General features: G+C 36.1%; 3 protein-coding genes across 5 annotated transcripts in view; all 3 read right to left on the bottom strand.

Moving 5' to 3' along the window:
- Positions 1–239: 239 nt before the first annotated feature.
- Positions 240–8,519, bottom strand: mgat1a (alpha-1,3-mannosyl-glycoprotein 2-beta-N-acetylglucosaminyltransferase a). Of its 3 annotated transcripts, XM_083548034.1 has the most exons (4): positions 8,369–8,519; positions 7,133–7,174; positions 5,310–6,266; positions 240–998 (listed from the first exon to the last, which is right to left on the bottom strand). In XM_083548034.1, the coding sequence occupies exons 3-4, from the start codon at positions 5,976–5,978 to the stop codon at positions 300–302; spliced, it is 1,368 nt and encodes a 455-aa protein (XP_083404160.1). In that variant the 5' UTR covers positions 5,979–6,266; positions 7,133–7,174; positions 8,369–8,519; the 3' UTR covers positions 240–299. The 3 variants fall into 3 exon arrangements, with proteins under 3 accessions (XP_083404160.1, XP_083404161.1, XP_083404159.1); XM_083548035.1 differs by lacking the exon at positions 7,133–7,174; XM_083548033.1 differs by lacking the exon at positions 8,369–8,519 and having other exon boundaries at positions 7,133–7,427.
- A 1,901-nt stretch (positions 8,520–10,420) lies between these two features.
- rnf183 (ring finger protein 183) lies at positions 10,421–15,317 on the bottom strand. The gene is made up of 2 exons (XM_083548127.1): positions 14,713–15,317; positions 10,421–11,986 (listed from the first exon to the last, which is right to left on the bottom strand). Exon 2 carries the CDS (start codon positions 11,921–11,923, stop codon positions 11,036–11,038), a length of 888 nt encoding a protein of 295 aa, XP_083404253.1. The 5' UTR covers positions 11,924–11,986; positions 14,713–15,317; the 3' UTR covers positions 10,421–11,035.
- A 3,816-nt stretch (positions 15,318–19,133) lies between these two features.
- The window catches only part of LOC310729539 (pre-mRNA-splicing factor ATP-dependent RNA helicase DHX16-like), a 22,423-nt gene continuing 14,247 nt past the window's right edge, over positions 19,134–27,309 (bottom strand). The window contains exons 17-22 of the mRNA XM_083547829.1: positions 27,167–27,234; positions 26,899–27,061; positions 25,937–26,098; positions 20,292–20,465; positions 19,269–19,413; positions 19,134–19,230 (exon numbers count right to left, since the gene is read on the bottom strand). Coding sequence (XP_083403955.1) covers positions 19,285–19,413; positions 20,292–20,465; positions 25,937–26,098; positions 26,899–27,061; positions 27,167–27,234 — 696 coding nt within the window. The 3' untranslated portion in view covers positions 19,134–19,230; positions 19,269–19,284. The remainder of the gene's footprint in view (positions 19,231–19,268; positions 19,414–20,291; positions 20,466–25,936; positions 26,099–26,898; positions 27,062–27,166; positions 27,235–27,309) is intronic.

Below are 27,309 nucleotides of genomic sequence, written 5' to 3'. Positions count from 1 at the left end.
GGTATATATTTTATCTCTCTTCGTTAAAAAAACATTAGCATTGACCTGAGATAGGAAAATCAACTACTCTAAAATGTGCTCTTTGGTCACGTGTCATTTTTAACCTCGTTTCTCCAATTCTGCTGCTTATTTTGAGGTTTCTCGATTATGTGCTGCACAGTGAACATTTCCAAATATAGGCCAAAAAAATGTGAATGGATGCCAAACACATTTGCACCATAATAAATCAATGTGAATCGTTTTACACAATATGATTCCTTCGTACTGACCACAGATCCCCCATCCTACTACAGATTTTCTCAACTCCAGCTTGGATCATACTTTGTCCAGCCAAAAGGTGGCGCTACATAAATCCGTTTTCCTTGCGAAAAAAAGCTGACAACACCTCGATACCCAGCTCTTGGCACTCCAGACTTCAAGTCATCCATGATTCCAAAACTCTGTGCTAGTACTTTAAAACTCTGTGCACTAGAATACTGCAGCCGAAACGGGCCAGGCCCGGACAGCTTCCCGTTTTTCAAGTCCTCCACTGCCACGGCAGGAGAGCTGTAAACCTCCTTCTCAAAAGCCTGATCATATTTACTCTGCTCTAAATAAGACAAATCTTTCTCTGTAAAAGGCACAAAATCTGTGTTGAGTTTGATGAAGCGGAGATACTTGTCATAGAACTGACCCAAACTCACGCCCTTGCGGCCAAATGTCAAAGTTCTAGAAATTTCTGGACGAATGCACGATCTGTCTTTGCGCTGATCGGGATGCCGCATCCAGTCGTCCCAAAATGAGGCTGGCCACTTTGGCTCAAGCTCGAGCCAGACCTCTTTCAGCAGCATCCAACCAAGCCCGGGGAAAAAGTCTGTCCTATATAAGAGGCTCGATTTTGAGGGATCGACATATCCTTCCCTGCCGTTGTCATTCCAGGCAGACACGCACCACAGGGTTGGATCAGATTTCAGTAAAGAGTGTAGGGCTTTAAAGTACTCAAAGAAGTCTGGGGCCACCTGAAATGAGAGGAAGAAAAAAAATTAAGTCAGATACATGACAAAATGAAGGCAGCAGCAATCTAATCTGTACTAGTGGCCCAGAGATATAATGGCTGTCCAATAAAATCAGATTCTATTAAGGTTAAAGTACCTGCATATGCAGATAAAGCACTGATAATGTCCCTAGAAATGTTCTACAGAAAATCATTAAGGGTAAACTATACACATTCAGGACAGTATTCTACCTTGATTACACTGACCTCTTTATTAGGAACACACGTACACCTGCGCATTATTGCTCTAGTGTCATCTGGAAGCACTATTACTGATAAATATCACAGATACAGATTTAGTTCAAATCACACAAAAAATATGACTGACAGTTTCCTATGGTTGAGTATTTAAACTTTCTTTCGGCTTCTCCCATCAGGGGTCGCCACAGCGGATCCTCCGCATGTTTTGATTTGGCACATGTTTTTACGCCGATTGCCCTTACCAACGCAACCCTCCGGGCTTGGGATCGGCACTAAGAGTGGCTGGGGTTGGTTCCCTGACTGGGGATCGAACCCAGGCTGCAGCACGCATCCTAACCAATAGACCACCAGGGAACGGTTGAGTATTCAACCTCCTAAGACCTGAGCTTTGGTTTGGCTTGGATTTTAGATTTCTTCCAGTTATTTGGGGTTAGGAAGAACCAATATTTATAATAACCATATATTTTCTTTGAACATGAAGCTCTTCTTGGAAAAAAATGGTCACTTATGTGGACACTCGGTCAGTATCTACAGAAAACAATAAAGACACCATTGTGCACAATGTCCACACCCAGGTCATAGGAGGTTAAAGACTCAAAAAACAAACAAACAAACAAAAAAAACCTGACGATCTCCTGAGATTTTCACACAGTCTCAACTAACTATGTGCATCTCCATAACAGAGGCCGATGTGATTTGCATAGCGATCAGAGGAGGGAAGTAACAGAGTACAAATACTTCGTTTCTGTATTTAAGTAGATTTTTCAGGTATCAGTACTTTACTCCACTATTTATTTTTCAGACAACTTTTTACTTTTACTCATTACATTTTTACACAAATATCTGTACTTTTTACTTCTTAAATTTTCAAAACCGACTCGTTACTTTAGTTTTAATCCATTGATTTGGTTAAATATAAACGTTTCTTTTCACTGCGCGCCGATTTCATCTGAACAACCGATTTCCTGTTACTGCGCGTCTTTTTCAATCCGCTGGTGTATAAAGTCCTGAATCTCACTCACCACTAATTTACGAAGCTAAGAATGAGCAGGGTAGAAGGCAGTAAAAAGTTTGGGGTTAACGTGGATGAGACAGAGGGAGTCAGTGATGTTAACATGACTGAGATCAGACACATTCATGATCATCATCATCTTTTCTCTGCTTGTGTTCTGTATGTGGATCTTCAGCCTGGATACATTCATTAGGTAACAACATTTTAAATTAATTTTGTATTAATATATATATATATATATATATATATATATATATATATATATATATATATATATATATATATATATATATTTGGCTGTCAAAATTCAAATTATTTTAAACGGCACTAAACTGTATTAACGCGCTATTAATTCAGCATTTCTGTTTCTACCATTTTTATTAAAAAAATATAAATAAATAAATATAAAAGAGGCGAAATTAAAACCTCTAGCAAAACATACACTTATTCACGACGTCCCTTCTTTACTTAGACATAAAATAAATAAATAAACTTCACCGAAAAATAATTTTAATCAGTAAACTTCCTAAATAATGTCGAACTTTTTTCCCTCATAATGTCAAACTTAAATTACTGTCTTTATTGATCGTACAGATAAAAACTATACATCATTCAAATCTGTAAAATGTCTATGATATATATATATATAAAAGCTTCTTGACTTGACTCGAAGAGGTGCACTTTCTTCGGTATCACCTCATTAACTGTCCGTGTGGAAACATAGCAAAGGCTCTTAATGATGTCCACACGTCTCTGCACTGTTATAGCCTTTATATTTAATCACTGTACATATGCTTACATATGTATCACATGCTGTAAATATAATACATATTTATCTGCACTATTGCTACTTTTTGCACTTCTGGTAGATGACAAACTGCATTTTGTTGCTGCGTACCTGTACAATAAAGTTCAATCAATCAATCAATCAATCAATCAATTTTAAAACATGAGTATCTGTACTTCTACTTAAGTAATAGATGTGTGTACTTTTGCCACCTCTGATAGCGATGCATAGCCAACAATACCATGCATTAAAGATCAATTCACCCCATTACGATGCAGAGGGATCCGATTCCGATTCGATTCAACGGAAAAAATATCTAATGTAATGCAATTGAATATAACACAAAGTTCTTAAATTCCTGCTGACTTCTAACGGCCCTTTCACAAAACAAGGAGAAATCAATCTACATATAAAATATTGGTCACAAATGATTGGTCACTTTCTAAATAATAAAAGTGTAGCGCATCTACTTAAAAGTGCATAACAATAAAGCGTCGTTTACCTACAAATGCCGATTTGTATCCGATGCTTTTTTTTAAATCGGAGCGTCACATCGTTTATACCAACGCTTCGATCCGAATAATTGAATCCTAACATTTCTAAACTCAACAGATCATATTCAACAGTTTTTAATGACCCAATGCCCAAAATACGGTCCTGCTTTTGTAGCCCATTCATCTCAACATACTGTGCATTCCGACATGCTTTTCTGGTTGGTGCTGTTGTAAAGAGTGGTTATTAAATGTGTAGCTTGAACCGGTCGGGTCATTCTCATCCATAAGGTGATGGTCTCGTCCATAAGGTCTAAGGTTTCCAACCATAGAGCTGCTGTTATTCTTTTCCCAATTCTATGTGAACTCAATGTATGTCAAAATTCCATGAGAATATCAGCATGAGAAATACTCATACCTCCCTTTCTGGGCCCAGCACCCATTTTACACTCAGAGTAAGCCAGATCACATTTTCTCCACATTAAGGTGTACGTTGTCTACACTAACTAAAGGTTATGACATGTATTTGCATGATTGAATGCATTTCCTTGTTGCCATATAATTGACCTATTGATTAAATGCATAAAAACAAAAAGTGTTCCAAATAAAGTGGTCAGTGTGTATGTATACATTATGTTAAGGTAAACCACATATAAAGTATATTATACTGTAATAGAGTCTTTACGTAAATTAGCTTCAAGATAACCAGTGTCTTATTATAGGTAAGAATTGAGCGGTTTTTCCCCTTGAGGGTTTGGTTATTGCATTAACATCTGATTGTTACATAAACCACAGTTCCTTCTAAAATAAGCAGGTTAATACACACAACAGCCGGATGTTTTTTTGACACAAAATAAATACGATATAAATCTAATTTTCCAAGACGAATGCAAATAGTGAATGTGCTGTAATTATGGTAATTAACGAGTAAAAAAAATGAAACTTATGAAACTTAAAAAAACTAATATATAAAACACATTTTTTATATAAATTAGTTTATTATTATTTATCAGTATCCATTATTATTTTAAAGCACTGAAAAGTAAAAATGAAGCAACCATTTCACCCAACCTTTAACTTTAAATCTGTTTACAGCTTAAGTACAAAAGCTGTCTCTTCTATCACATATATACCGGAACTGAGATAATTATCTTTCAACCTCAACATAAAGCTAACAAGCTCCATTTCCCAGACTATAACTATCAGAACACACTGCTGTTTTCAGGTAAATAATTTGGTTAATAATGTTTAAAAATTACAAAATGTTCGCACAAAACAGAACTCGAAGATTTACATCTAATTTATTTCAAAATGCCACTAATTTACATTTCTCAAAAAGTTCAGTTGATATTGCAGTGGATAATAAGCATTTAAGTTAATAAGCATTTAAATGCACAGCGTGACTGAGAATATAGTTTATTAATTTAGGAAATTTGTTTAATTCGTTTTGATTAATTCACTTATTCCTTTTGAAAAGTTTCGAAAGTTTCGAAAGATTAATGTCTTTTTAATATTTGGTAATATAAATCTCTATTACATGAGAATATTTGTAGCAGATTTAATAAATTGTGCCCTAAACTACAAATTAATTCGTCTTAAATTTAATTTGGATGAAATCAACTGAATGCACACTAAAGAAGAGATTACCGTTAAACCGTTTTATATATATATATATATATATATATATATATATATATATATATATATATATATATATATATATATATATATATATATAGCTGAGATATGACTTTGAACTTAATAGATAAATAAGAGAATCTTTACCTCCAAATCGTCCTCCACGATGATGGCAGCAGAGTAGGAGAAGGTGTTAAACACCTGGTTTAAAGCCCAACGATAGTGTCTTGAGATTTTGTAGTAGCCCTGGAACTTAATATGTCCTGCAGACACTGGGATCGCCGATAAATCAGGCTGTTTAATGTGAGTAAGCTTACTGCCGTATGAGGCGATAACGTCAGCAGTCTGCGTATGTCCACAGTCCTGGCTCACAATGATGGGAAAAAGTTCAGGTGATGGCCGGTACTTAATGAGTTTGTCCAGGCACCGTGTTACCGTGACTCGGTTACACGCCATGACCAAGATGGGAATAACCACACGGGAGGACAGCTGTTTACTGCTCACATCTGTAAAATTCTTGCTATCTAATCTACTTCTGAAAGCCGTGCTGTTTTTTTTAAGTTCCTCCCACAGTGACTTGTGGCTCCGGATTTGGAGAAGGATTTTGTTCTGGGATTCGAGCTCCGTTTCGAAAGCACCGATTACCTGAAGCAAGTTCTCTATGACATTGCTGCTTTGTGCATTTTGTTCCGATGAAATTGATATGCCTTCTTCATTAACAGGAGTTCGTCCCAAGAGAACAAATATAAGAAGGGCATTCCAGGCAATGAACAACAAAGCGCCACATATAATTAAAGAACCTTTCTTGCGCCACATGGCTAGAGTGGACCTTTGTGTGTCAGGGAAGTGTATGATATGATAAACAGGGTGTCGTAGAGGTGCAACTTCTCACTAACCAAAGCATAAGGCGGGATGTTAAATATCCTGAATATAATATACATAAATATTGTTAAATGTTTGGCTAGGAGAATCAGTGAATCGTCTGATAGAAATCAGAAAAAGTGGTGCTGTGATGAAGGTGGAAGGCAAAGAAGCACATTTTTTGTCATTGGTGCTTTGATGAGCTGGTGATTTTCAGGCCAAAATCCAAGGACACAAAGGTGACTGTAAGAAAAACAAGGTCTTATTAAAAACCTAATCATTATAATGTTTTATATATTATATATATGCATGCAGATGTTAAAATAACATATCACCAAATGCAGCATTTTTATAGCTCAAATGTAGTACTGTTGTGTACGCAATTATTATGCAATGTATGCAAGTAATATGATGTGTATTTTCCATAACACCTATAAACATTACTCATATGAAGCTAAAGTGATGGGGTTGATCTTTGAGTAGATAATCATGAGCAGATATTGATATTCAGCAGATCTGAGGTGAAAAGCATGTTTTTCTTTATATAAAAGAATGAAGACTATAGATCCATGACCTTTTTATGTGAAGCACAAGTTACTTTCATTGCTGGAGTAGTTTTATTTACAATTATATTCCTCTTTATTTCTACACAATAACCCTGCAGTGCTGGAAGTGTGAAAGCAGCAGGTTGCCTACCAATCTGTTGCCTAATCTGTAGATATCACTGTTCCTGTACATACTTCTAGATCAATAAAGATCCAAGGCAGTTTCTACTTATTCAGATTTTTATGTAGTTTCAGGTTTAACTTTAACTTAACTGAAAAGTCCAAACTGCTTTGAATTGAATTTCAAGTGTTGTGTCAAAAAGCTTCAATATAATCCAAGCATTAGGTCGAACAAAATGAATCATCTGAGATCAATTTGTATATTAATTTAAGATCATTTTCATGGCAGGTTGCCTAACCTGTAGATATCACCCTTCCTGAACATACTTATAAGATCAATAAAGCACACTTTTTCACTGTTCATTAGGAATAAAAGTATATTTGGTGCCAGTTGATCAATATTGTCCAAATTACCTCCAGCCTCAAGTCATTACATTCACTTACATGATGAGTCCAGTCGCTCCCCATTCTGCTCCATTTCTCTCACTGAAGGTGGAAAAAAAGTGAACGAAATATTTAGAATATACTGTAAACCAACATTCTCTAGTTGACCTCTCAGAAGATTGTTTGCTTTTCCTATTCTTTCTTTCTTTTTTTCTTGTTTTTAGTTTTCAGTCTATAAGAGCTGCTTCTCTGTTCGTTGACGACACATTCGTCGGTTTACTTCCGGATGTCGCTACATGTCGGAAGTCCCGCCCACTTTCACCTACACCGAGACAGGAAAGCTGTAAACTTCAGTAATCCAGAGCGGGGGTGCCACAACTTTGAAGCTATGGAACTTGAAACTGTGAAAGGCCAAAATCAAACTTGACTGAGGGTCGTGGGTTGAAAAATATTGTTGCATTTCACCAAACTGTATTATATAAAAAATTGTCCAAAAGTTGCCAAGTCCCCTCATTTATGATTTTATAATACTTTATTCATTACTTGAATTACTTGAGTTATGAATTACATTAATTACTTTATTCATTAATGTAATGAATAAAGTATTGAATAAATAATTAAGTGTAGGCTTACACGAATATATATTTGTATGCATGTGTGTTTATGTTTATTATGTAAAAAAAGTATGTAAAAGTTTACTTCACAGCTTACATTTGTTCATGAAACTGGAAATCTGCTCACATAAGAAGGTACTGTTAAGGTTTTTTGCAGCCTAAAAATTAAGTAAATTTTATTAAACATCTGTAGAAATATATTTTGTAAAAATATTTGATTTCTAAAACTTTAATAAACCGTGTTGTTATTTTAGCATTCATGCCAGATGTTTCAGGTTCTAAGACTCTGGCTTTAGCCTTCATTCCACAGTGACATGTCCCTGTCCACTCAACAGGTTTTACTGCAGTCACACCAACAAGATCAATAGAATCAACTTGGTACAAAATTATGTAGTAATACCTGCAGAACAACTATGAGAAAAGCTGTGTCACACAGTGCAAAGCTATGGTGATACTAAGCCATAAATCATTACTAATACAATGTTTGTTTGTCAATATCACAAATAATGTGCTCAGCGCTAATATAATTGTGCAGCCAAATCATGTATTTTATATAAATCTGCACATTCACACCAATGTACAAGCCTGTAATCAAAATCATTATCCACTAATATTTGTTATGTTTGCTAAATTTGGTATGTAGAAAATCTGTTCAAACGTGGAATTGATCAAAGAAACTCACCAAAACAAGCCTGTGATCTGATGATAAAAGAGAATCCTTGCCTAACAGGGAAGCTGAAAGCACACAGTTCTCTAGAATATCTTTGTATGTTGAGACTAAAAAGCCTAAACCTGTTCCAGTATTACAATTTCCCTGTGTACAAGTCTGGAAAGTGAAGTCTGGAAACACATTTTCCAAGGCTGGAGTGAATGAACTCAAGATTCCTGCCCTCAATTCTACTGAACAAACTCGGGATGATATTATATCACCAAAGGTGGAACAACTCAATATTAATGCAATGTGAAATACAACATTTAGGGCCATATGGTGAATATTGTATTTGACCTAAAGACCTACAAAATACAAACTATAACTCAGTATTATAGTTACTTAACTCAGGGGGTCTAAGTACAGTTCTGGACAACACAGCTGACAAATTTGGATTTTTTTAAGTCAGGAAAAGTTTGACATCATGAACAGCATCAGACTGAACTGGAAGCATTGATGGCTTTTTAAATTTTTTTGAAAACTTTATAAGCACTTGTTTTACAACTTAAAGCTTATTTTATTATAATAATAAATTGTATTAATTCTATAATGTTTTGTAAATGATATGAATCCTGCCAAACAAACGCGTTTAATAATGAATTGCTGCTTTGAGTGCACGTGTGCGACACCTGCTGGTAAACCGAGTGTGGTGCGGTTGAGGACCTCGCAACGTTCACAAATCAGAAACCTCGTCACACTGTTTACACCTTTACGTCAACACTATGTTTGACAGGTAATAAATGTCCACAAAAGTTCAGCTAAATTTGTATGTAAATGTGGAAAGTCAGTTAGGCTTTCACGGCATTGTTACATTTCCATAAAGAGCTAATGCTTTCACGTTATACTGTAGGTATAAATATATTGTCAAGAATGTTTAAACTATGATCCTCTGCCAGCCTTTATGTTTACTGTCCACATATTTATTCAACTTCAGTAATGTCTTTACTTTGGCCAGGGGGAAAGGAGGGGATTCACCCCAGATGATACTGTATGCCAGTCCATCAAAGGGTAGCACTCATACACACACCACTGATACATACACACACAGGACAATTCAGTGTAGGCTTTCCGGACGTTTTTTTTTTTTTTTTGGACCGTGGAAGTTTGAACAAACAGTAACCCAAGCTCAGGATTAAACCAGGGACCCTAAAGCGATGAGGAAGCAACACTAGATGTTGCACCACCCATCACTATGACTATAAACCACTTTTAAAAAAATGGATCAGCTTCCCTTCTTTTCTTCTACAGTCTAATGGCAATATGTGAAAGACTATAATCAAGATTGGGAAAAATTGCAGAGATCTGGTAGCCCAAAAGAAATGAAATAAAACAGTGATTAGCATCCTTTCACATGAGTTCAATTAAGTAAAAACAAATATGTATTTTTTTCTTTTTTTTATTGTAGTTAATCTACAGCCTGTATTCCAATTTCTTACTCCATATTTGCCTTAATACTTTATACATTATTTTATATATTGACAGGCAGAGTTGAATTTAAAACCATTAACATTCTAAACTATTATATTTTAACATATAATATTGTAAAAGCTTGGGCAGGTCATCAAATTGAGATATCCTCAGCTTTTTATAAAAAAAAAAAATAAAAAAAAGTTTTTAAGGAAATCAAGATTTCAGAGAACAGCTGCATCAAGCTATTAAATGGTTAAAGAAGCAAGGAAGGTTTAGGTGTGAAATAATAAGAGTGTAAAAGAGTCCATACATAAAAGGTAATCAGAAGTAAAATCAGGGTAATTAACATGGCGTATACTGGCAAATAAGGAGCAGTGTATCCAGACACTGAACTAAGACAAAGGTTTTAACAGACTGCCAGAATCAGATTGCTGTTACTTGATCTTCAGGACCTGTGCGATGTCCTAAATAACAGTTTAAGGGGATAATGTGACCAACTGCTTGCAATCAGCCAGTAGCATCACTGGCTGCTGTTACATTTTGCGGCAACTTGGTGATAGTTGTGATTACAACTGGTATAAACTACCAGAGGCCAAATGTTCATAATATACATAGTTTTTTTATTTTTTTTTTATTCGTGTTTATTGCTATATGTCAAACAACATTTGCATTTAATTCAATCAGTGCCAACACTTCCTTGTAACAATGTTAAAAATACTATGGGGAAAAAAAAAACGATTAAAGAATGTTGATTTGCTCATGAATGCTCTCCAGTGTTTTGGAACAGAAAATAAATTCAAATTGTTATAACCTGCAACAAAATTGTTAATGTACTCATTCATGTACAGTATAGTGCTATGAAACTTAAGACAGGGTGGAGAGATATTTGGTTTTCATAGCATTTTCCTTTTTCAGCAACTAGAACAATAGTCACAGTATATGTTTATAGTAATTCCACAAGTGAACATTTCCATTCATATACAATAGAAGGATTTCTAGCCTATAATTTACACTGGTAAAGGTGCAGTCTTCACAAAAGTCTACAATAAGCAGTGCGTCACGGGTTTTTGTATTCAGCTGATGACAAAAGGATGATAGCAAGGCCAGCAGATATGTTTCAGCCAAGTCATCTTTAAGTAACAATCACTCCTAGAGTTTGTATTGTTAAGTCCTTGCTCTCCTACTCTTAGTACTGCCTTCTTCAGTTCATTTTACAGAGTTCGCCTCTCACTAACCATGATTGTCATTCGTTTCACTATCACCCTGAGAAGGTCTCTTTCCAATAATCACATTGGGCATCACCACAAAGGTCAAAATGCCCACTATAACCAGAGCCACCGCAACCACGATGATGGAGGCCACCACGGTGTAGTAGCAATTATTGGACTGGAACATCCTCCCCATGCGACCTCTCACTCTGTTCGGAGGTCTGCCCACATTTATAATTGTAGCCGAGGCGAGACCTTCCTCTACAGCACCGACTGGCAGAACTGTGCTCTTCTTACCGAAGCAGCTTGTTAGAGGAGGACTTTTAAGAACCAGTTTGCCTTTGTTGCGTTCAAAGCGTACAGATTGAGCCTTCTGCATCTGAGGTGGAAGTTTACGGAAAACTTGCTCGTTGTTGCCGAGCTGTGCCAAATCTCGGCCATGCCGGATTTCTGTCAGCTCTCTGCACACGGGGCACGACAGCCTCTTGATCTCCACAGATGAGACGTTGATGCGAGCCAGACACTCTAGGCAAAATGTGTGCCCACAGGATAGCAGCTTAGGCGTCTTAAAGACATTATCATAGTTGCAAAAGCAGATGGGACACTCCGTTTCATCTAGATTGTCCTTGGGATAATTAGTAACGCCCCTTCCACTGCTGCTTCTCTTCGAGCCACGTCTGGACTCTTCGCTCCGACCACGCTCCCTCCTTCCCCCATGTTCCCACGCTCGTTCTCTCGGTCTGCCTCGTCGCTCTGAATCACTGCTACGACTCCGCCGATGGGGCGTTTCACATTTTTCGGGCTTCTCCACTGCCTCCTTTTGGTTACTGTTCTTCTGGTCATACTGAGGTTTGACATTCGGTTTGAGATTCTCCTGGTCTCCTGCTTCATAGGCTTGGTTATCAGTCATGGCACAGAACTTCAGAGGTTTAGCATGAAAAAGTAAAATACTTAAGGAGTGGAAGCAGCCACCCTATAGAAAGAGATGAAGTGATATGTGGTCAGAGGTACTAGACACAATACAAATATGTAACATGAGTTTGAAATTAAGCTTGAATATTTGCATGAATAAGTGTAAAAAAACTTCCAAAAAGAAACATAAGGGTGAGAATGCTAGTTACTGAGATTGTAATATCAAGGTTATACTTTTTATAACTTTAGTTACACTGTAGTGAAGAAAGAAAGCTTTACATACCTGTCAAATACCCATACAAGTAAAATTTCCCCACCCATATGTACAGAAGCAAACTAAAATATTGCACATTCATATGTACCATAAAATATGTTGATTATTAGGTATAATTATAGCATTATAGAAATATCAACATAAGGCAAAGACCAGGAGTGATATCACAGGGAATTAATGTAGTGTATAAACTAAAATATCAACAAAACCAGTACTAGATTTACAGCAAAACTTGAATTTTATATATACTATATATATATATATATATATATATATATATATATATATATATATATATATATATATATATATATATATATATATATATAAGTACAGACCAAAAGTTTGGACACACCTTCTCATTCAAAGAGTTTTCTTTATTTTCATGACTATGAAAATTGTAGAGTCTCACTGAAGGCATCAAGGGCTATTTGACCAAGAAGGAGAGTGATGGGGTGCTGCGCCAGATGACCTGGCCTCCACAGTCACCGGACCTGAACCCAATCGAGATGGTTTAGGGGTGAGCTGGACCGCAGAGTGAAGGCAAAAGGGCCAACAAGTGCCAAGCATCTCTCGGGGAACTCCTTCAAGACTGTTGGAAGACCATTTCGGGTGACTACCTCTTGGAGCTCATCAAAAGAATGCCAAGAGTGTGCAAAGCAGTAATCAAAGTAAAAGGTGGCTACTTTGAAGAACCTAGAATATGACATTTTTCAGTTGTTTCACACTTTTTTGTTATGTATATAATTCCATATATAATTCCATGTGTTAATTCATAGTTTTGATGCCTTCAGTGTGAATCTACAATTTTCATAGTCATGAATGAGAATGAGAAGGTGTGTCTAAACTTTTGGTCTGTACTGTATGTGTGTGTGTGTGTGTATATATATATATATATATATATATATATATATATATATATATATATATATATATATATATATATATATATATATATATATATAAAATGGTGAATTAGGGGTGTTATATCATATTACATGGAAAAAAATGTTTTGTATACATTCTGACTGTAGGCATGACATTCATCAGGGACGTTCCAGGGTCACCATAACAACTGATGTACACACAAAATGTTTTAAATAAACAATATTCTGTTACACACTGCTTACATGTATGGGGCCATTAAGGCAGTTCAAACCAGATGATTTTTTTTTTATTTTTTTATATTGATTATATACATATATATACATACATATATACACACACACACACACACACACACACACACACACACACACACACACACATTATATATATATATACATACATACATACATTTATATATATATATATACATACATACATACATTTATATATATATATATATATATATATATATATATATATATATATATATATATATATATATATATATATATATATATATATATATATATATACATATAGTTTTCAATAGAAAGTATGATTAGTTATTATGAGAAAAAAGTGCCCCACAGAAATAGGGAAATATTGCATGTCCAAGGGTTACTAGACATTTAAATACATTCAGTACACTAGTTTATAGATTAAAAATAGCATGTTACACAATCATGCTTTACTTTAGTTGCGGCATCCAACCAAATACATATTTCTGTTTATGAATCATTGTGAGGTCAATTTCTGGAAACCAGGAACAATCATGAAAGCAAACAAAGTATTAGTTTTTGCTTACTGATTTTAATAAGTTTTGACATTGTAATTGACAGGTTTACGATTTATATTAGGGCTAACTTGGAAGCTAAGGTTCAAATGTGAGATTATGACTATTACAGATCTATCTATGTATCTATCTATAAAAAGATAGAAAAATAATTAATCACTTCTGCAGAATGTCATCAGAAAAAAAGAATGCATTTAATAATACTAAACTGATCATTCTGACTGATTTCTGAAGGAACTAAAACAGGAACGTGTTTTATAAGCACAAGTATTTTTTATCGATTACAAGATTTATACTGTCATCATGTGGCTTTAAAACGCCCTACACATACTTTTGAAATACGAGCAGTGTCATACGTGATAAATAGCCTGTAAGGGAATATGCCTGAATACAAGTTAATAAGATAAAGAGTCTGATATGAAATTCAGTTTCCTGGTGCAGTCCTTTGTTATAACTGAAGAGACTACAACATGTGTTACAATGAACATGCATTTGTTCATTTCACAACCGAGCTGGTTGAACTGATTCCCAGCTTCTTTGTTTTGATGATAAAAAAAAAAAAAATAATAATCCATTCTCAACCTGGTGCATCAAATTTCCTGTCTCTAGCAGGTGCTCGGATGAGTTTATAATGCACTTACGCTGCTTTAAAATGGTTCGCAGTCCCAAAATGACCTTTTAAATGAAATTAAGTCAAGTAGGTGTACATATATAGCACCTTTACTGGATAATGATGGATTCAAACAGCTCAGATATCAGAGTAAGTGAATTAGTCAGTGATACTGAGTGCAAAAGTGATTCAGAGAAACATTAGTAAGCATTTCAAACTTACGTCCAGAGGCTTGGATCCTCAGACACTGTCCAACCTTGCTTGGCTCCAACAACATGTAATCCAGGCTAGTCTAGTTAGTAGTCTTTTTTTTGGTTGTTTTTTCACTCTCTTCACCTCTACCTCACTTTGCCATCCATGAAGACTGCACTCGTTCTCAGTGTTTGCTCTCTGACGATGTTATTCCTTTTTCTCCTAAATCACCTGTGCTAATCATCACTCTCCCTCCCTTCCAGGTCAGACCTGTTCAACTGGTCCGGGAAGAATTTGAACTTACAGAGAAAAACAACAGTGCATAGGTACTTAATACAGCGAGAACAGCAACGAGTGTTTGTATGTATTTTGTACAGACTGTGGGCCTGTACCCCATAGTTCCCCTTTCTGTAATTGTATAAGTTTATTTAAGCATTAACCTGTGTTTTTTATTGTAACTGTGATGTGTATTGTAACTATTATAACCACCATGTGCAAGAACCAAAAGATCAGCATGAAAACAATTTAGCAATGAAGGGAAAATATTGAAAGCAAAATCTTCCACATCCTGGAAATGTAAGTTAAGACTTCATCACTGCAGATAAGTGAACTTGGCAGCAATGTCAACAGTACAAAACTCAGAAATGGAAGAAGAAAAAAAAACAATGCAAAAAATGAAGAATTGCTAGTCTGGGATCAGTTGATCACATACACACACACATACGTATGTACGTACGTACGCATGTATGTGTATATTATATACACACACACACGCACGCACGCACACACATTATATATATATATATATATATATATATATATATATATATATATATATATATATATATATATATATATATATATATATATATACAGTGGGTACGAAAAGTATTCAGACCCCCTTAAATTTTTCACTCTGTTATATTGCAGCCATTTGCTAAAATCATTTAGGTTCATTCTTCTTCCTCATGAATGTACACATAGCACCCCATACTGACAGAAAAACACAGAATTGTTGAAATTGTTGCAGATTTATTAAAAAAGAAAAACTGAAATATCACATGGTCCTAAGTATTCAGACCCTTTGCTCAGTATTTAGTAGAAGCCCCCTTTTGATCTAATACAGCCAGGAGTCTTTTTGGGAAAGATGCAACAAGTCTTTCACACCTGGATTTGGGGATCCTCTGCCATTCCTCCTTGCAGATCCTCTCCAGTTCTGTCAGGTTGGATGGTAAACGTTGGTGAACAGCCATTTTTAGGTCTCTCCAGAGATGCTCAATTGGGTTTAAGTCAGGGCTCTGGCTGGGCCATTCAAGAACAGTCACAGAGTTGTTGTGAAGCCACTCCTTCGTTATTTTAGCTGTGTGCTTAGGGTCATTGTCTTGTTGGAAGGTAAACCTTCGGCCCAGTCTGAGGTCCAGAGCACTCTGGAGAAGGTTTTTGTCCAGGATATCCCTGTAGTTGGCCGCATTCATCTTTCACTCGATTGCAACCAGTCGTCCTGTCCCTGCAGCTGAAAAACACCCCCACAGCATGATGCTGCCACCACCATGCTTCAATGTTGGGACTGTATTGGACAGGTGATAAGCAGTACCTAGTTTTCTCCACACATACCGCTAAGAATTAAGGCCAAAAGGTTCTATCTTGGTCTCATCAGACCACGGAATCTTATTTCTCACCATCTTGGAGTCCTTCAGGTGTTTTTTAGGGCTTTCATGTGTCTTGCACTGAGGAGAGGCTTCCGTTGGGCCACTCTGCCATAAAGTCCCGACTGGTGGAGGGCTGCAGTGATGGTTGACTTTCTACAACTTTCTCCCATCTCCTGACTGCATCTCTGGAGCTCAGCCACAGTGATCTTTGGGTTCTTCTTTACCTCTCTCACCAAGGCTCTTCTCCCCCGATAGCTCAGTTTGGCCGGACGGCCAGCTCTAGGAAGGGTTCTGGTCGTCCCAAACGTCTTCCATTCGAGGATTATGGAGGCCACTGTGCTCTTAGGAACCTTAAGTGCAGCAGAAATCTTTTTGTAACCATGGCCAGATCTGTGCCTTGCCACAATTCTGTCTCTGAGCTCTTCAGGCAGTTCCTTTGACCTCATGATTCTCATTTGCTCTGACATGCATTGTGATCTGGAAGGTCTTATATAGACAGGTGTGTGGCTTTTCTAATCAAGTCCAATCAGTATAATCAAACACAGCTGGACTCAAATGAAGGTGTAGAACCATCTCAAGGATGATCAGAAGAAATGGAAAGCACCTGAGTTAAATATATGAGTGTCACAGCAAAGGGTCTGAATACTTAGGACCATGTGATATTTCAGTTTTTCTTTTTTAATAAATCTGCAACAATGTCAACAATTCTGTGTTTTTCTGTCAATATGGGGAGCTGTGTGTACATTAATGAGAAAGAAGAATGAACTTAAATGATTTTAGCAAATGGCTGCAATATAACAAAGAGTGAAAAATTTAAGGGGGTCTGAATACTTTCCGTACCCACTGTGTGTGTGTGTGTGTATGTATATATATATATATATATATATATATATATATATATATATATATATATATATATATATATATATATATATATATATATATATATATATATATATATATATGAATGAGTATGAGAATCAACTGATAGAACCGAAATCTTTTTATGAGCTGTCCTTCAACTAAATGAGGAAAAACCCCACTGGTTTACTTACTTGTTACATACATATTTTACCATTAACATTTTTGGGTATGATATTGGGTTGTTCCTGTAGTGTCCCTTTAATGTCTGTCTATCTAGGTAAAGAAGGAAATTCATTCATTCATTCATTCATTCATTCATTCATTCATTCATTCTATTTATCTATCTATCTATCTATCTATCTATCTATCTATCTATCTATCTATCTATCTATCTATCTATCTATCTATCTATCTATATATATATATATATATGAATGAGTATGAGAATCAACTGATAGAACCGAAATCTTTTTATTAGCTGTCCTTCAACTAAATGAGGAAAAACCCCACTGGTTTACTTACTTGTTACATACATATTTTACCATTAACATTTTTGGGTATGATATTGGGTTGTTCCTGTAGTGTCCCTTTAATGTCTGTCTATCTAGGTAAAGAAGGAAATTCATTCATTCATTCATTCATTCATTCATTCATTCATTCAATCTATCTATCTATCTATCTATCTATCTATCTATCTATCTATCTATCTATCTATCTATCTATCTATCTATCTATCTATCTATCTATCTATCTATCTGATGAACTGACAGAATCTATCTATATATCTCAGACAGACAGAATTTCCTTCTTCAACTAGATGGACATTACAGGGACACTACAGAGATCCCAATGTCAGCATGCCCTCAACATATAAAAATGTAAATTGTAAAATATGTAATATATAGTTTTTTTTTTTCTCATTTAGTTGGACAGCTCATAAAAAGAAGATTTCGCTCCTATCAATGTCACACTTGCCAAATAAACCAACAGTTTCCCCAAATCTATTCTCTCCAGGAAGTTAAATGGGACACAGAATGATGATATCTGAGCCCCTGCTATACATACTGCTACAGGATTCAATACTAAACTCCATTAACACACACCCCATTAACGTAAACCTTAACAGGAAAAGTAAACATACTAAAAATTCTTACTACAACAGGGGCCCGAATTTATGCAAGCCATTTCCTCTTCAGTGAGTTCAATGTGTGGTTAGGTGTTCCACCTGCAGCTGTGAGGTAATGACCACCAAAGGAGTGAAATATTAAACCAAAAGTGCACCTGATTACCAAACAGGATCTGTTCATATTTGAATGAATAATGCTTTTGAAACACACAAAAAGTCCTACATGTTCATGTGATAAAAATGTTTCCTCTCCAGATCTGTTTCAACTCAGGAAAGAAAGAAAACAACAAGGAACTTGTAGTAAAAAATATATCCATTATCATAAAACACGCAAGTACAGAAGACCAGGAAACACCAAACTTGTTTTCACTCTGACATGTAAGTGGATATCTACACATTTGTCCCATGTGTGTAAAAATACAGCCGGACTACGCAGTAATGTTTAACTTGGCACACACCCTCTGTGTGCTGTGTTTAAATCTAGCACAAACTAGGTCACACTAACAGCTTCAGGAAAGCATACCTGGAATACCTGTGATGGGTTTGCGATATTGCATATTAGTCAACAATCATGAGTACAAACAAACCCAAGTTACAATTATAAAAAAAAGCTAATCAAATGAAAAAATAAAAAAAATGTGTGGAGATTTTCTTCTCAAAAACAACCATGTTCTTTTTCAGTCCTTAACGGGGTGATTATTTCTTGTACTGATGTTATTGTAGCACTGCTATTAGAGGTTTAATACCAAGTCAACAATGTTTCAAAACTAGATATTACGATCATCTCCACTCCACAAAAAACAGTCTTTAAGTGTTAATGCAAAAGCTTTCAAATTTATTTTGACCACAAAGCTCCAGTTCTGAACAGCAATAATTCTCAATAGCTTTTTATTTTGGTCTCCGTTTGCCCTGATGATCTGAGGCCTGATTAAGAAACGTAAAAGTACAGAAGGTCCTTCAAAATCAACCCAGCTCCTCCCGAGCTTTGCCCTGTTTGCGAGGCATTTTTTTACTGCTGCCGTCTTCCAGCTCTTTGCCCTTGTAGTAGTGAGGAGCCACCTCCAACAGCCAGCTGCTATCTATCTCAATTACCTGAAACACATGGAGAAACAAATATCAAAACATATGATACACAAGTCTAGAGTGGGGTTTAGCTGACAAAGAGAGATCAGTAAAAACATGGTTTCCCACCTAAAAAAACAACACAAATGTAAATATGTATAACATTTTCCCAAATTTCATTAAAAGAGTAACTAACAGCCAGAAGTAATAAATGCAAAATATTACTAAATCATCAAGAAGTGTGACTACTACTATAAACCCTGGTGTTATAGAGCACACAGGTTTTCACGCTAAGAGAAAAGGATATGAGCCATGACCTCAAAGGACCAGTTATTGCTGCTAATCAATCTGGGGAGGGTTATAAGTCCATGTGCTGACATTTTGAAATTCAACCTTCTACAGTGAGAAGGACTGGAGAGACTTCCCAAGAGTAGATGTCTGAGCTAATTCGATCCAAAGTCTCAACAATTAATGCTCAGAGATATACAAACATACGAAGATAACCTATAGGCATCTATTAATGCTTATCTACACTATAGCACAATAAAAAAAAAATCATGAAAGAATGGGTATGGAAGAAGAATATGACCTTAGGTTTTACAAAATCCGAACAAACCACAAACGTTCTGGAACAATAAGGACAAACAAGGCCAAAGTGGTGATGTTTTGAGTAAACAAATGCCCTAAAACATGAATGCACTGAAGCAATGTCACAATGGAAATCAGTAACATTACTGAAATATTCAGTTTTTCCCACTTGCTTGCAATATACATTGCAAAAAATATAATTTTTTTCTTGTGACTTGAGGTTATTCGTTTAAAATATAAAAAATCTATATAGAATAAATGCTCTGCACTACAGTAATTAAACATACATGACTTGATTTTAATGGAATAGGAAGTCTGACCTGTCTCATGAACTCCTTGGTGGTGAAGACCAGTTCATGATAGATAAGCCAGCGTGGTTGTTCCTCGAACAGTGAGCTGTTGGGGTGCACAAACACTGTCTGTTGATGCTTTACAGTTTTGTAGCCTCCTTTACTGAGACGGGCCGTGTGGTAAAAATATCCTGCTGTGACTGCCTACAAGACATGCAAACAAGGTACTTTTTCATAAAACAATAGACAAAATATTACAATCTTACATGGTAATAAATATTTATTTTTAATAAAAAGAGCATATAATTATAATATATATATATTTTTTTTTTTGTCAAAGTAAATCATCATACTTAATTTGTTGCATATAAACAAAAGAAACATGCATGTGTTTTTCAAAAATGATAAATAACTGGGCATATCCAAACTGATTTATTAAAATCATATAAAATATTTAAAACATACAAAAATATAAAAATGTACATATGCTAAACTTTATTTTAATTAAAAAAACCTTCCTTAGCATGAATAAACAGCTTTACACACTCTTGCCATTCATTCAAATATTCAGCTGAACTACTTTGTCAAACTTGCCAAAGGATTTCTTCACTAGTTGGAGATTTTTTTTTTCTGACTTTGTTATCTAGTTCATCCCAAAGCAGTTCAATATGATTTAGATGCAGTAAATAATTAGGTCATTTCATGAAAGTCCACTGTTTGCTCTCTAAAGAACGCTTTCAGAGCTCGGCTGTATGCTATAAGCTCATTGTCTTGTACGGTAAAATTGGTTACAATTAGCCGCAGTCCAGATGGAAATGCATGGGGTTGAAGTATGGAGTGGTAGCCATGTCGGTTTAGTATTCCTTTCACCTAAAATAAGTCTCCAACCTTCCCTGCTCCAAAACAACCCTAAACTATTGAGCTTCCATCTCCATGTTTGACTGTGGGTGTGAGGCAGTCCACCAAAATGTGAAATTTGCAAATAAATTTAAAATTTAAAGAAGTTTATTTACAGACATTCACTGTTTTGTAGTTTTGTGTTTTTGCCTTACATACTTTGTTGCATATAAACAAAAAGAGCAACTATTTTATAAAATGAACGTGTCTCAAAATCCATAAAAGACTGGGTGTTTCCAAACACTTAGTCCGTCAGTGTTAATATTTTATTTACAATTACATCAAATCTCTTAAAAGTTAAGTTAGCAAAATGACTTATGATTGATATGATTTTTTATATTTCTATTTAATAGCATGTGTGTGGACACACACACACACACACACACACACACGCCTTTCTTTGCATATGTGAACATGAGAATGTATGTAATGGTGAGCCAGTGTAACAGCAGTAATGCACTATGCAACGCACTAAAAAATCAACTAAACCTGTTTGTGTGTGTGTGTGTGTGTGTGTGTGTGTGTGTGTGTGTGTGTGTGTGTGTGTGTGTGTGTGTGTGCGCGCACGAGTGTGGTTGTGCATGTAGACATAAAATTCAAACACAATGGAAAAGTTAGGAGGATAAACAACAGTTATAGACTCAGGGAACTATAAGGGTGACCGTGTAAACATGAGTGTGTGGAAAACAAACAAAAAAAAGCATATTATATATTGAATGCAAAGCCTACAGAATGAAGAAATGAGCTGGAAAATTAAAGATGTCGAATAAAGAAAGGGGGGGGGGGGTGCACTTATGTCCTCCATCTTTTATTCTGACATGTTTTTTTCTTTTCATTCAACAATTATGCCCCTATCCAGAGCGACTTACAGTTTTGAAGTGAGTAGTTGACGTTAAGGGTCTTGCTCAAGGTCCCAGCAGTAGCACCTTGGTAGTATCAATCTAGATGTGTGTGTGCATGTATATACACTGATCAGGCCAAATATTATGACCACTGACAGGTGAAGTGTGAAGTGAATAACACTGATTATTTACATTAGTGGCATTTAGCAGACACCCTTGTCCAGAGAGATGTACAAAAGTGATTATCTTTGAGGACAAAATGTTCACTTGCTGTCTAATGTATCCCACCCACTAACAGGTGCCATGATGAAGAGATAAAGTGTTAGAAGCAGGAAAAATGGGCAAGTATAAAGATTTGAGAAAGTTTGACCAGGGTCAAAATGTAATGTCTAGACAACTGGGTCAAAGCATCTTCAAAACAGCAGCTCTGGTGGGTGTTTCCCAGTCTGCAATGGTCAGTATCTATCAAAAGTATCTATCAAAAGTGGTCTAAGGAAGGAACAGTGGTGAACCGACGACAGGATCATGGGTGTTCAAGGCTGACTGACGCACGTGGGGAGTGAAGGCTGGTCTGTGCAGTCCAATTCAACAATTCAATTTCTTTTTAACACCCCTGCAATTGTTGTGTATGTTTTCAAGTTTAACAACAATTTTAAAAATGCTCTTAAAGAGTGAGATGGAGACTAAACAAACTTAATACGTTCCTTTTCTGCACGTACTGTTAAAAGGATCGCAAAGCCCTGTACCGAAAGAGCTTATTACGAATACGTGTACCGTTACACCCCTTATATTATACTAATATATATATATACACACACACACACACACACACACACACACACACACACACACACACACACACACACACACACACACACACACACACACACACACACACACACACACACACACACACACACACACACACACACACACCGTATTTTCCGGACTATAAGCCGCTACTTTTTTCCCCACGCTTTGAACCCCGCGGCTTAAACAACGAAGCGGCTAATTTATAGATTTTTCCTGGGTTTTTCCCAGTTTCACAAGCTTCAAGCCAAAAAAAGCGGCGGCAGGCTATTCCCAAAATGGCTCTCTGTTCTTAATGGAGCCAAAACATATTTCAACCGTGTAACAGGCACCGTCGTTAAAGCCTGTGTAAAGTTCATTAGTTTCAGTGTAGACAACTGCAGCTTATAGACAGGTGGGGCTTATTTATGTTCAAAATAAAAATCTTTGTAAAATTCAGTGGCTGCGGATTATATTTGTGTGCGCTTAATAGTCCGGAAATTATGGTGTATATACACAGCGGGGAAAATAAGTATTTGACACATCAGCATTTTTATCAGTAAGGGGATTTCTAAGTGGGCTATTGACACAAAATTTCCACCAAATGTAGCCATCAAGCCAAATATTGAATTCATACGAAGAAATCAGAAGATTTAAGTATACAAGTTGAGTCATAATGAATAAAGTGAAATGACACAGTGAATAAGTATTGACCACACTTTATTTAATACAGTAAAACTCCGTTGGACAAGCATAATTCGTTCTTGAAAATTGCTCGTAGATCCATTTGCTCGTACGTTCGAACTGATTTTCCGCTTATTTCTGCACTTAAAAAGTATTTGTAGCCTATTTTAACAAACAAATACACCGCAAATTACCGTAATGTAAACATAATTTAACACTTACTCATGTGGTCGTGGTTGATTGTGAGTCTAAGACGCGCACCACGCTCTTAACCTCCTCGGTTTCCATGGTAATTCTATTTACTTTCGTTTTCACAGCACCATCACTGATTTTCTTGGGAGAAATTTTTCGAGATTTCTAGTGAAATGAAAATATAAAACTAAAAAAGTAAAATTTTTGCTGCATTGAACAACGAGAGCGGCCGAGTGATAAGTCATCAACTAAGCGACTGAGCAACTAAGCAACTCCGCCAAAAACAGGGAACCGGCAGCGTGGGTTTGCTCGTGCCTTCAAAATTTGCTCGTAAAATAGGGTAAAATTTTGCGAGCGAGTTTGCTCGTATCTCCGTTTGCTCGTACAACGGGGTTTTACTGTACTTTGTAGAAAAGCCTTTGTTGGTGATTACAGCTTCTAGATGCCTCTTGTATGGAGAGACCAGTCGTCTGCATTGCTCAGGAGTGATTCTAGCCCATTCTTCCACACAAATGGTCTTTAAATCTTGAAGGTTCCTTGGGCCTCTTTTATGAACTTTGATCTTCAGTTCTCTCCATAGATTTTCTATGGGATTTAGGTCAGGTGATTGACTGGGACATCCAAGGAACTTGATTTTCTTTCTTTGAAACCACTTCATTGTTTCCTAGGCCTTGTGTTTGGAATCATTGTCTTGCTGAAATGTCCACCCTCTTTTCATTTTCAGCTTTTTGGTAGATGGCAGTTGATTTTTCTCCAGAATGTCCCGGTACATTTCTCCATTCATCCTGCCTTCAATAATATGAAATCTGCCGGTAGGCTTCTCCAAATGCTCTTTCGCAAACTTTAACCTGGCATCAACATGCTTTTTGTTCAGCAATGGAGTCTTGCATGGTGAGCGTGCATGGATGCCATGGTGGTTCAGTGCATTGCTTATAGTTTTCTTTGAAACAACAGTACCTGCTGATGCAAGGTCTTCCTGAAGTTTTGCCGGAGTGGTTCTCGGCTCTTGGCAAACTCTTCTGATTATTCTTTGGACTCCTCGGACAGGGATCTTACGTGGAGCACCTGATCGTGGCCGGTTTATGGTGAACTGATGCTCTTTCCATTTCCAGATAATGGCCACAGTGCTCACAGAAACATTCAGCATTTTGGAAATGCACCTATAACCGGTCCCATCAAAATGCTTTTCAACGATAAGATTACGAAGATCTTGAGAGTTTTCTTTGCTTTTACCCATCATGAAGTCTTTCCTGTGTGCCTTCTGGGTAATAAGAAGCCTTTATAGGCCATAAATTAGGACTAAAACAGCTGATATCAATTAATACTGATAGGGGGCAGGGTTTCTCTCTCAATACTGACAGATTTCAGGTGATCTTGCTTTCTATGCAATTTTGCACCTTATTATCTTTATGTATTCAATACTTATTCCATGTGTCATTCACTATATTTATTATGACTCAACTTGTATATTTAAAGGTTCTGATTTCTTTGTATGAATTCAATATTTGGCTTGATGGCTACATCTGGTGAAAATTTTGTGTCAATAGCCCACTTAGAAATCCCCTTACTGATAAAAATGCTGATGTGTCAAATACTTATTTTCCCCGTTGTGTGTGTATGTATATATATATATATAAATAAATATATATATATATATATATATATATATATATATATATATATATATATATATATTTGTATGCATGTATTTATCTGATCAGAAGTATAAGGTCTTAACCCCTTTGCTACCACTTCCCACAATCAATCAGACATCAGAAATTATTGATAAGATTAAACGTTGAAATCAACTTGCCAATACAAAAAGTTTTGCATATCAAGTCAGCCTTTTTTTTTTTTTTTTTATGAAATACTGAAATGCCAATAAAGGAGAAGAAAAAAATAGGTGGCAAATAGAAATATACAGCAGTGATTTTTCCAACAATTTCTCCAGCTACATAAAGCATATAGAACTTTGCACATCGCTTTGGATAAGGGCATCTGCTAAATGGCATTAAAACTATAATAGTTAATGTAATATTATAATCAGATTTAGAATGCATTATGGAGAAACAAATGTCCAGATATAATGTATATAAAGTATTCTTTTTTTGGGGCAAAAATAAGATTTGTTCTGCACCAATGAAAATAACTTTGCATAATGACAGCAGTAAACACAAACTGTGCAGTTCACGCTATCACAAGTTAAACCTCTTGGTCATGCTGTGTTGTAAGAGATAGGATAAAGAAGAAGGCTGTGAGAAAGGCAGCTACCTTGCGAATGCAGATGTTGTCACCGTCAGCGCTGAACAATTCAACCTCAATTCTTTCCATCAGCCCCTCCAGCTGTTCTCTCACGTCTCGTGCTCGCCTCATAGAGCGAAATTGGATAAAGTTTTCAAAACACCACTGTGTGGAATAACCACTTTCCACCCACTGCAACAGAATAGAGAGTGAGAAAAAAACAGTTCAAGAAAGATGATTACAAAATTAACCCCGATCTATTGTGCTTGTTACGCAGCTTTTTACGTTTGTGATTGTAATATCAGACGCCAATAAAATCCTAATATTAAATGTACCAATTACATTTAATGTCAACTCAATAACTTCTCTGTGGTTTCAGTAAATTACTTTAGTCTGCATGTTTTTGTGTAAATTCTTCTATGCAAGTAGGTCAAAACAATGGTACAGGCTGTGGGAATCCAGTCAGAACTTTGTTTGGCCAAGATGTTAGGAATAACACTAAACAAAGTATCATAGTATCGGGGAAATTTAAGCTGACAAAGCGGGAGCAAAAAAAAAGGAAAAAAAAAAAAACCCTAAACTGTTGTTTACACTGTAGCTAGAAATGCAGTGTTTGTTTATTTTTTTCCCTTTTTTGCTTTTGTATGCATTTTAACTGCGCAATAGCAAACATAATACACTACACACATGCAGATCATCAGTTGTTACTGATTTGTAGCCTATAAAATAAATCATTATGGTGTGATCATTATTTTGTTTGATAAATATCAAACATGATGCATGTTAAATAAAGTTAGTCCTAGATTTATTAGACATCAGCTATGACTACATATTTTAGCTTGAAGCTGCATCACTTTTCATTATGACACAGCAATAAACACAGACTGTGTGTTCTCTACACTATAACAAGTTAAACCAGTTCCATCAAGACATGTCTATTGATCGCTATGGCAGGTATAGGGAAGTAAAATCCTTCCTGATAATGATGTTACCTGAGAATAAACATTAAGGAGCATTAGATGGTCTCCTCCTGGCACCACAAAGTTCATCCGTGCATTGTCGGCATGCACCACTTTGTCTTTTGGCCTGTAGAAGATGGAGTTGTTGACTGACAGCATGGCAGCGATGGTCAACACCTCCTCGGAGCACTTATACCTGCAGGGAAACAAATAAATGGTCACATGAAATAATAACGGGGTTGAATCCTAAAGCTGGAAAGTTTTGATATCTGTGACTGGAAATATCAGCATGGAGACTTACTGTTCAGAGGCCAAGATCATTTTACTCAGCATGGGGTCAGTAGGAAGCTCAGCCATCCTCCTCCCCAACTAAAACACAAAAGTCAGAATTACAAGAAGAAGAAAAAAGTCGGAATTGCAAGAAAAAAAGGCTAGACTTAGATT

The sequence above is a fragment of the Silurus aristotelis genome (assembly GCF_946808225.1).
Source record: "Silurus aristotelis genome assembly, chromosome: 8".
NCBI lineage: Eukaryota > Metazoa > Chordata > Actinopteri > Siluriformes > Siluridae > Silurus > Silurus aristotelis.
This window is presented reverse-complemented; position numbering and strand designations above follow the sequence as displayed.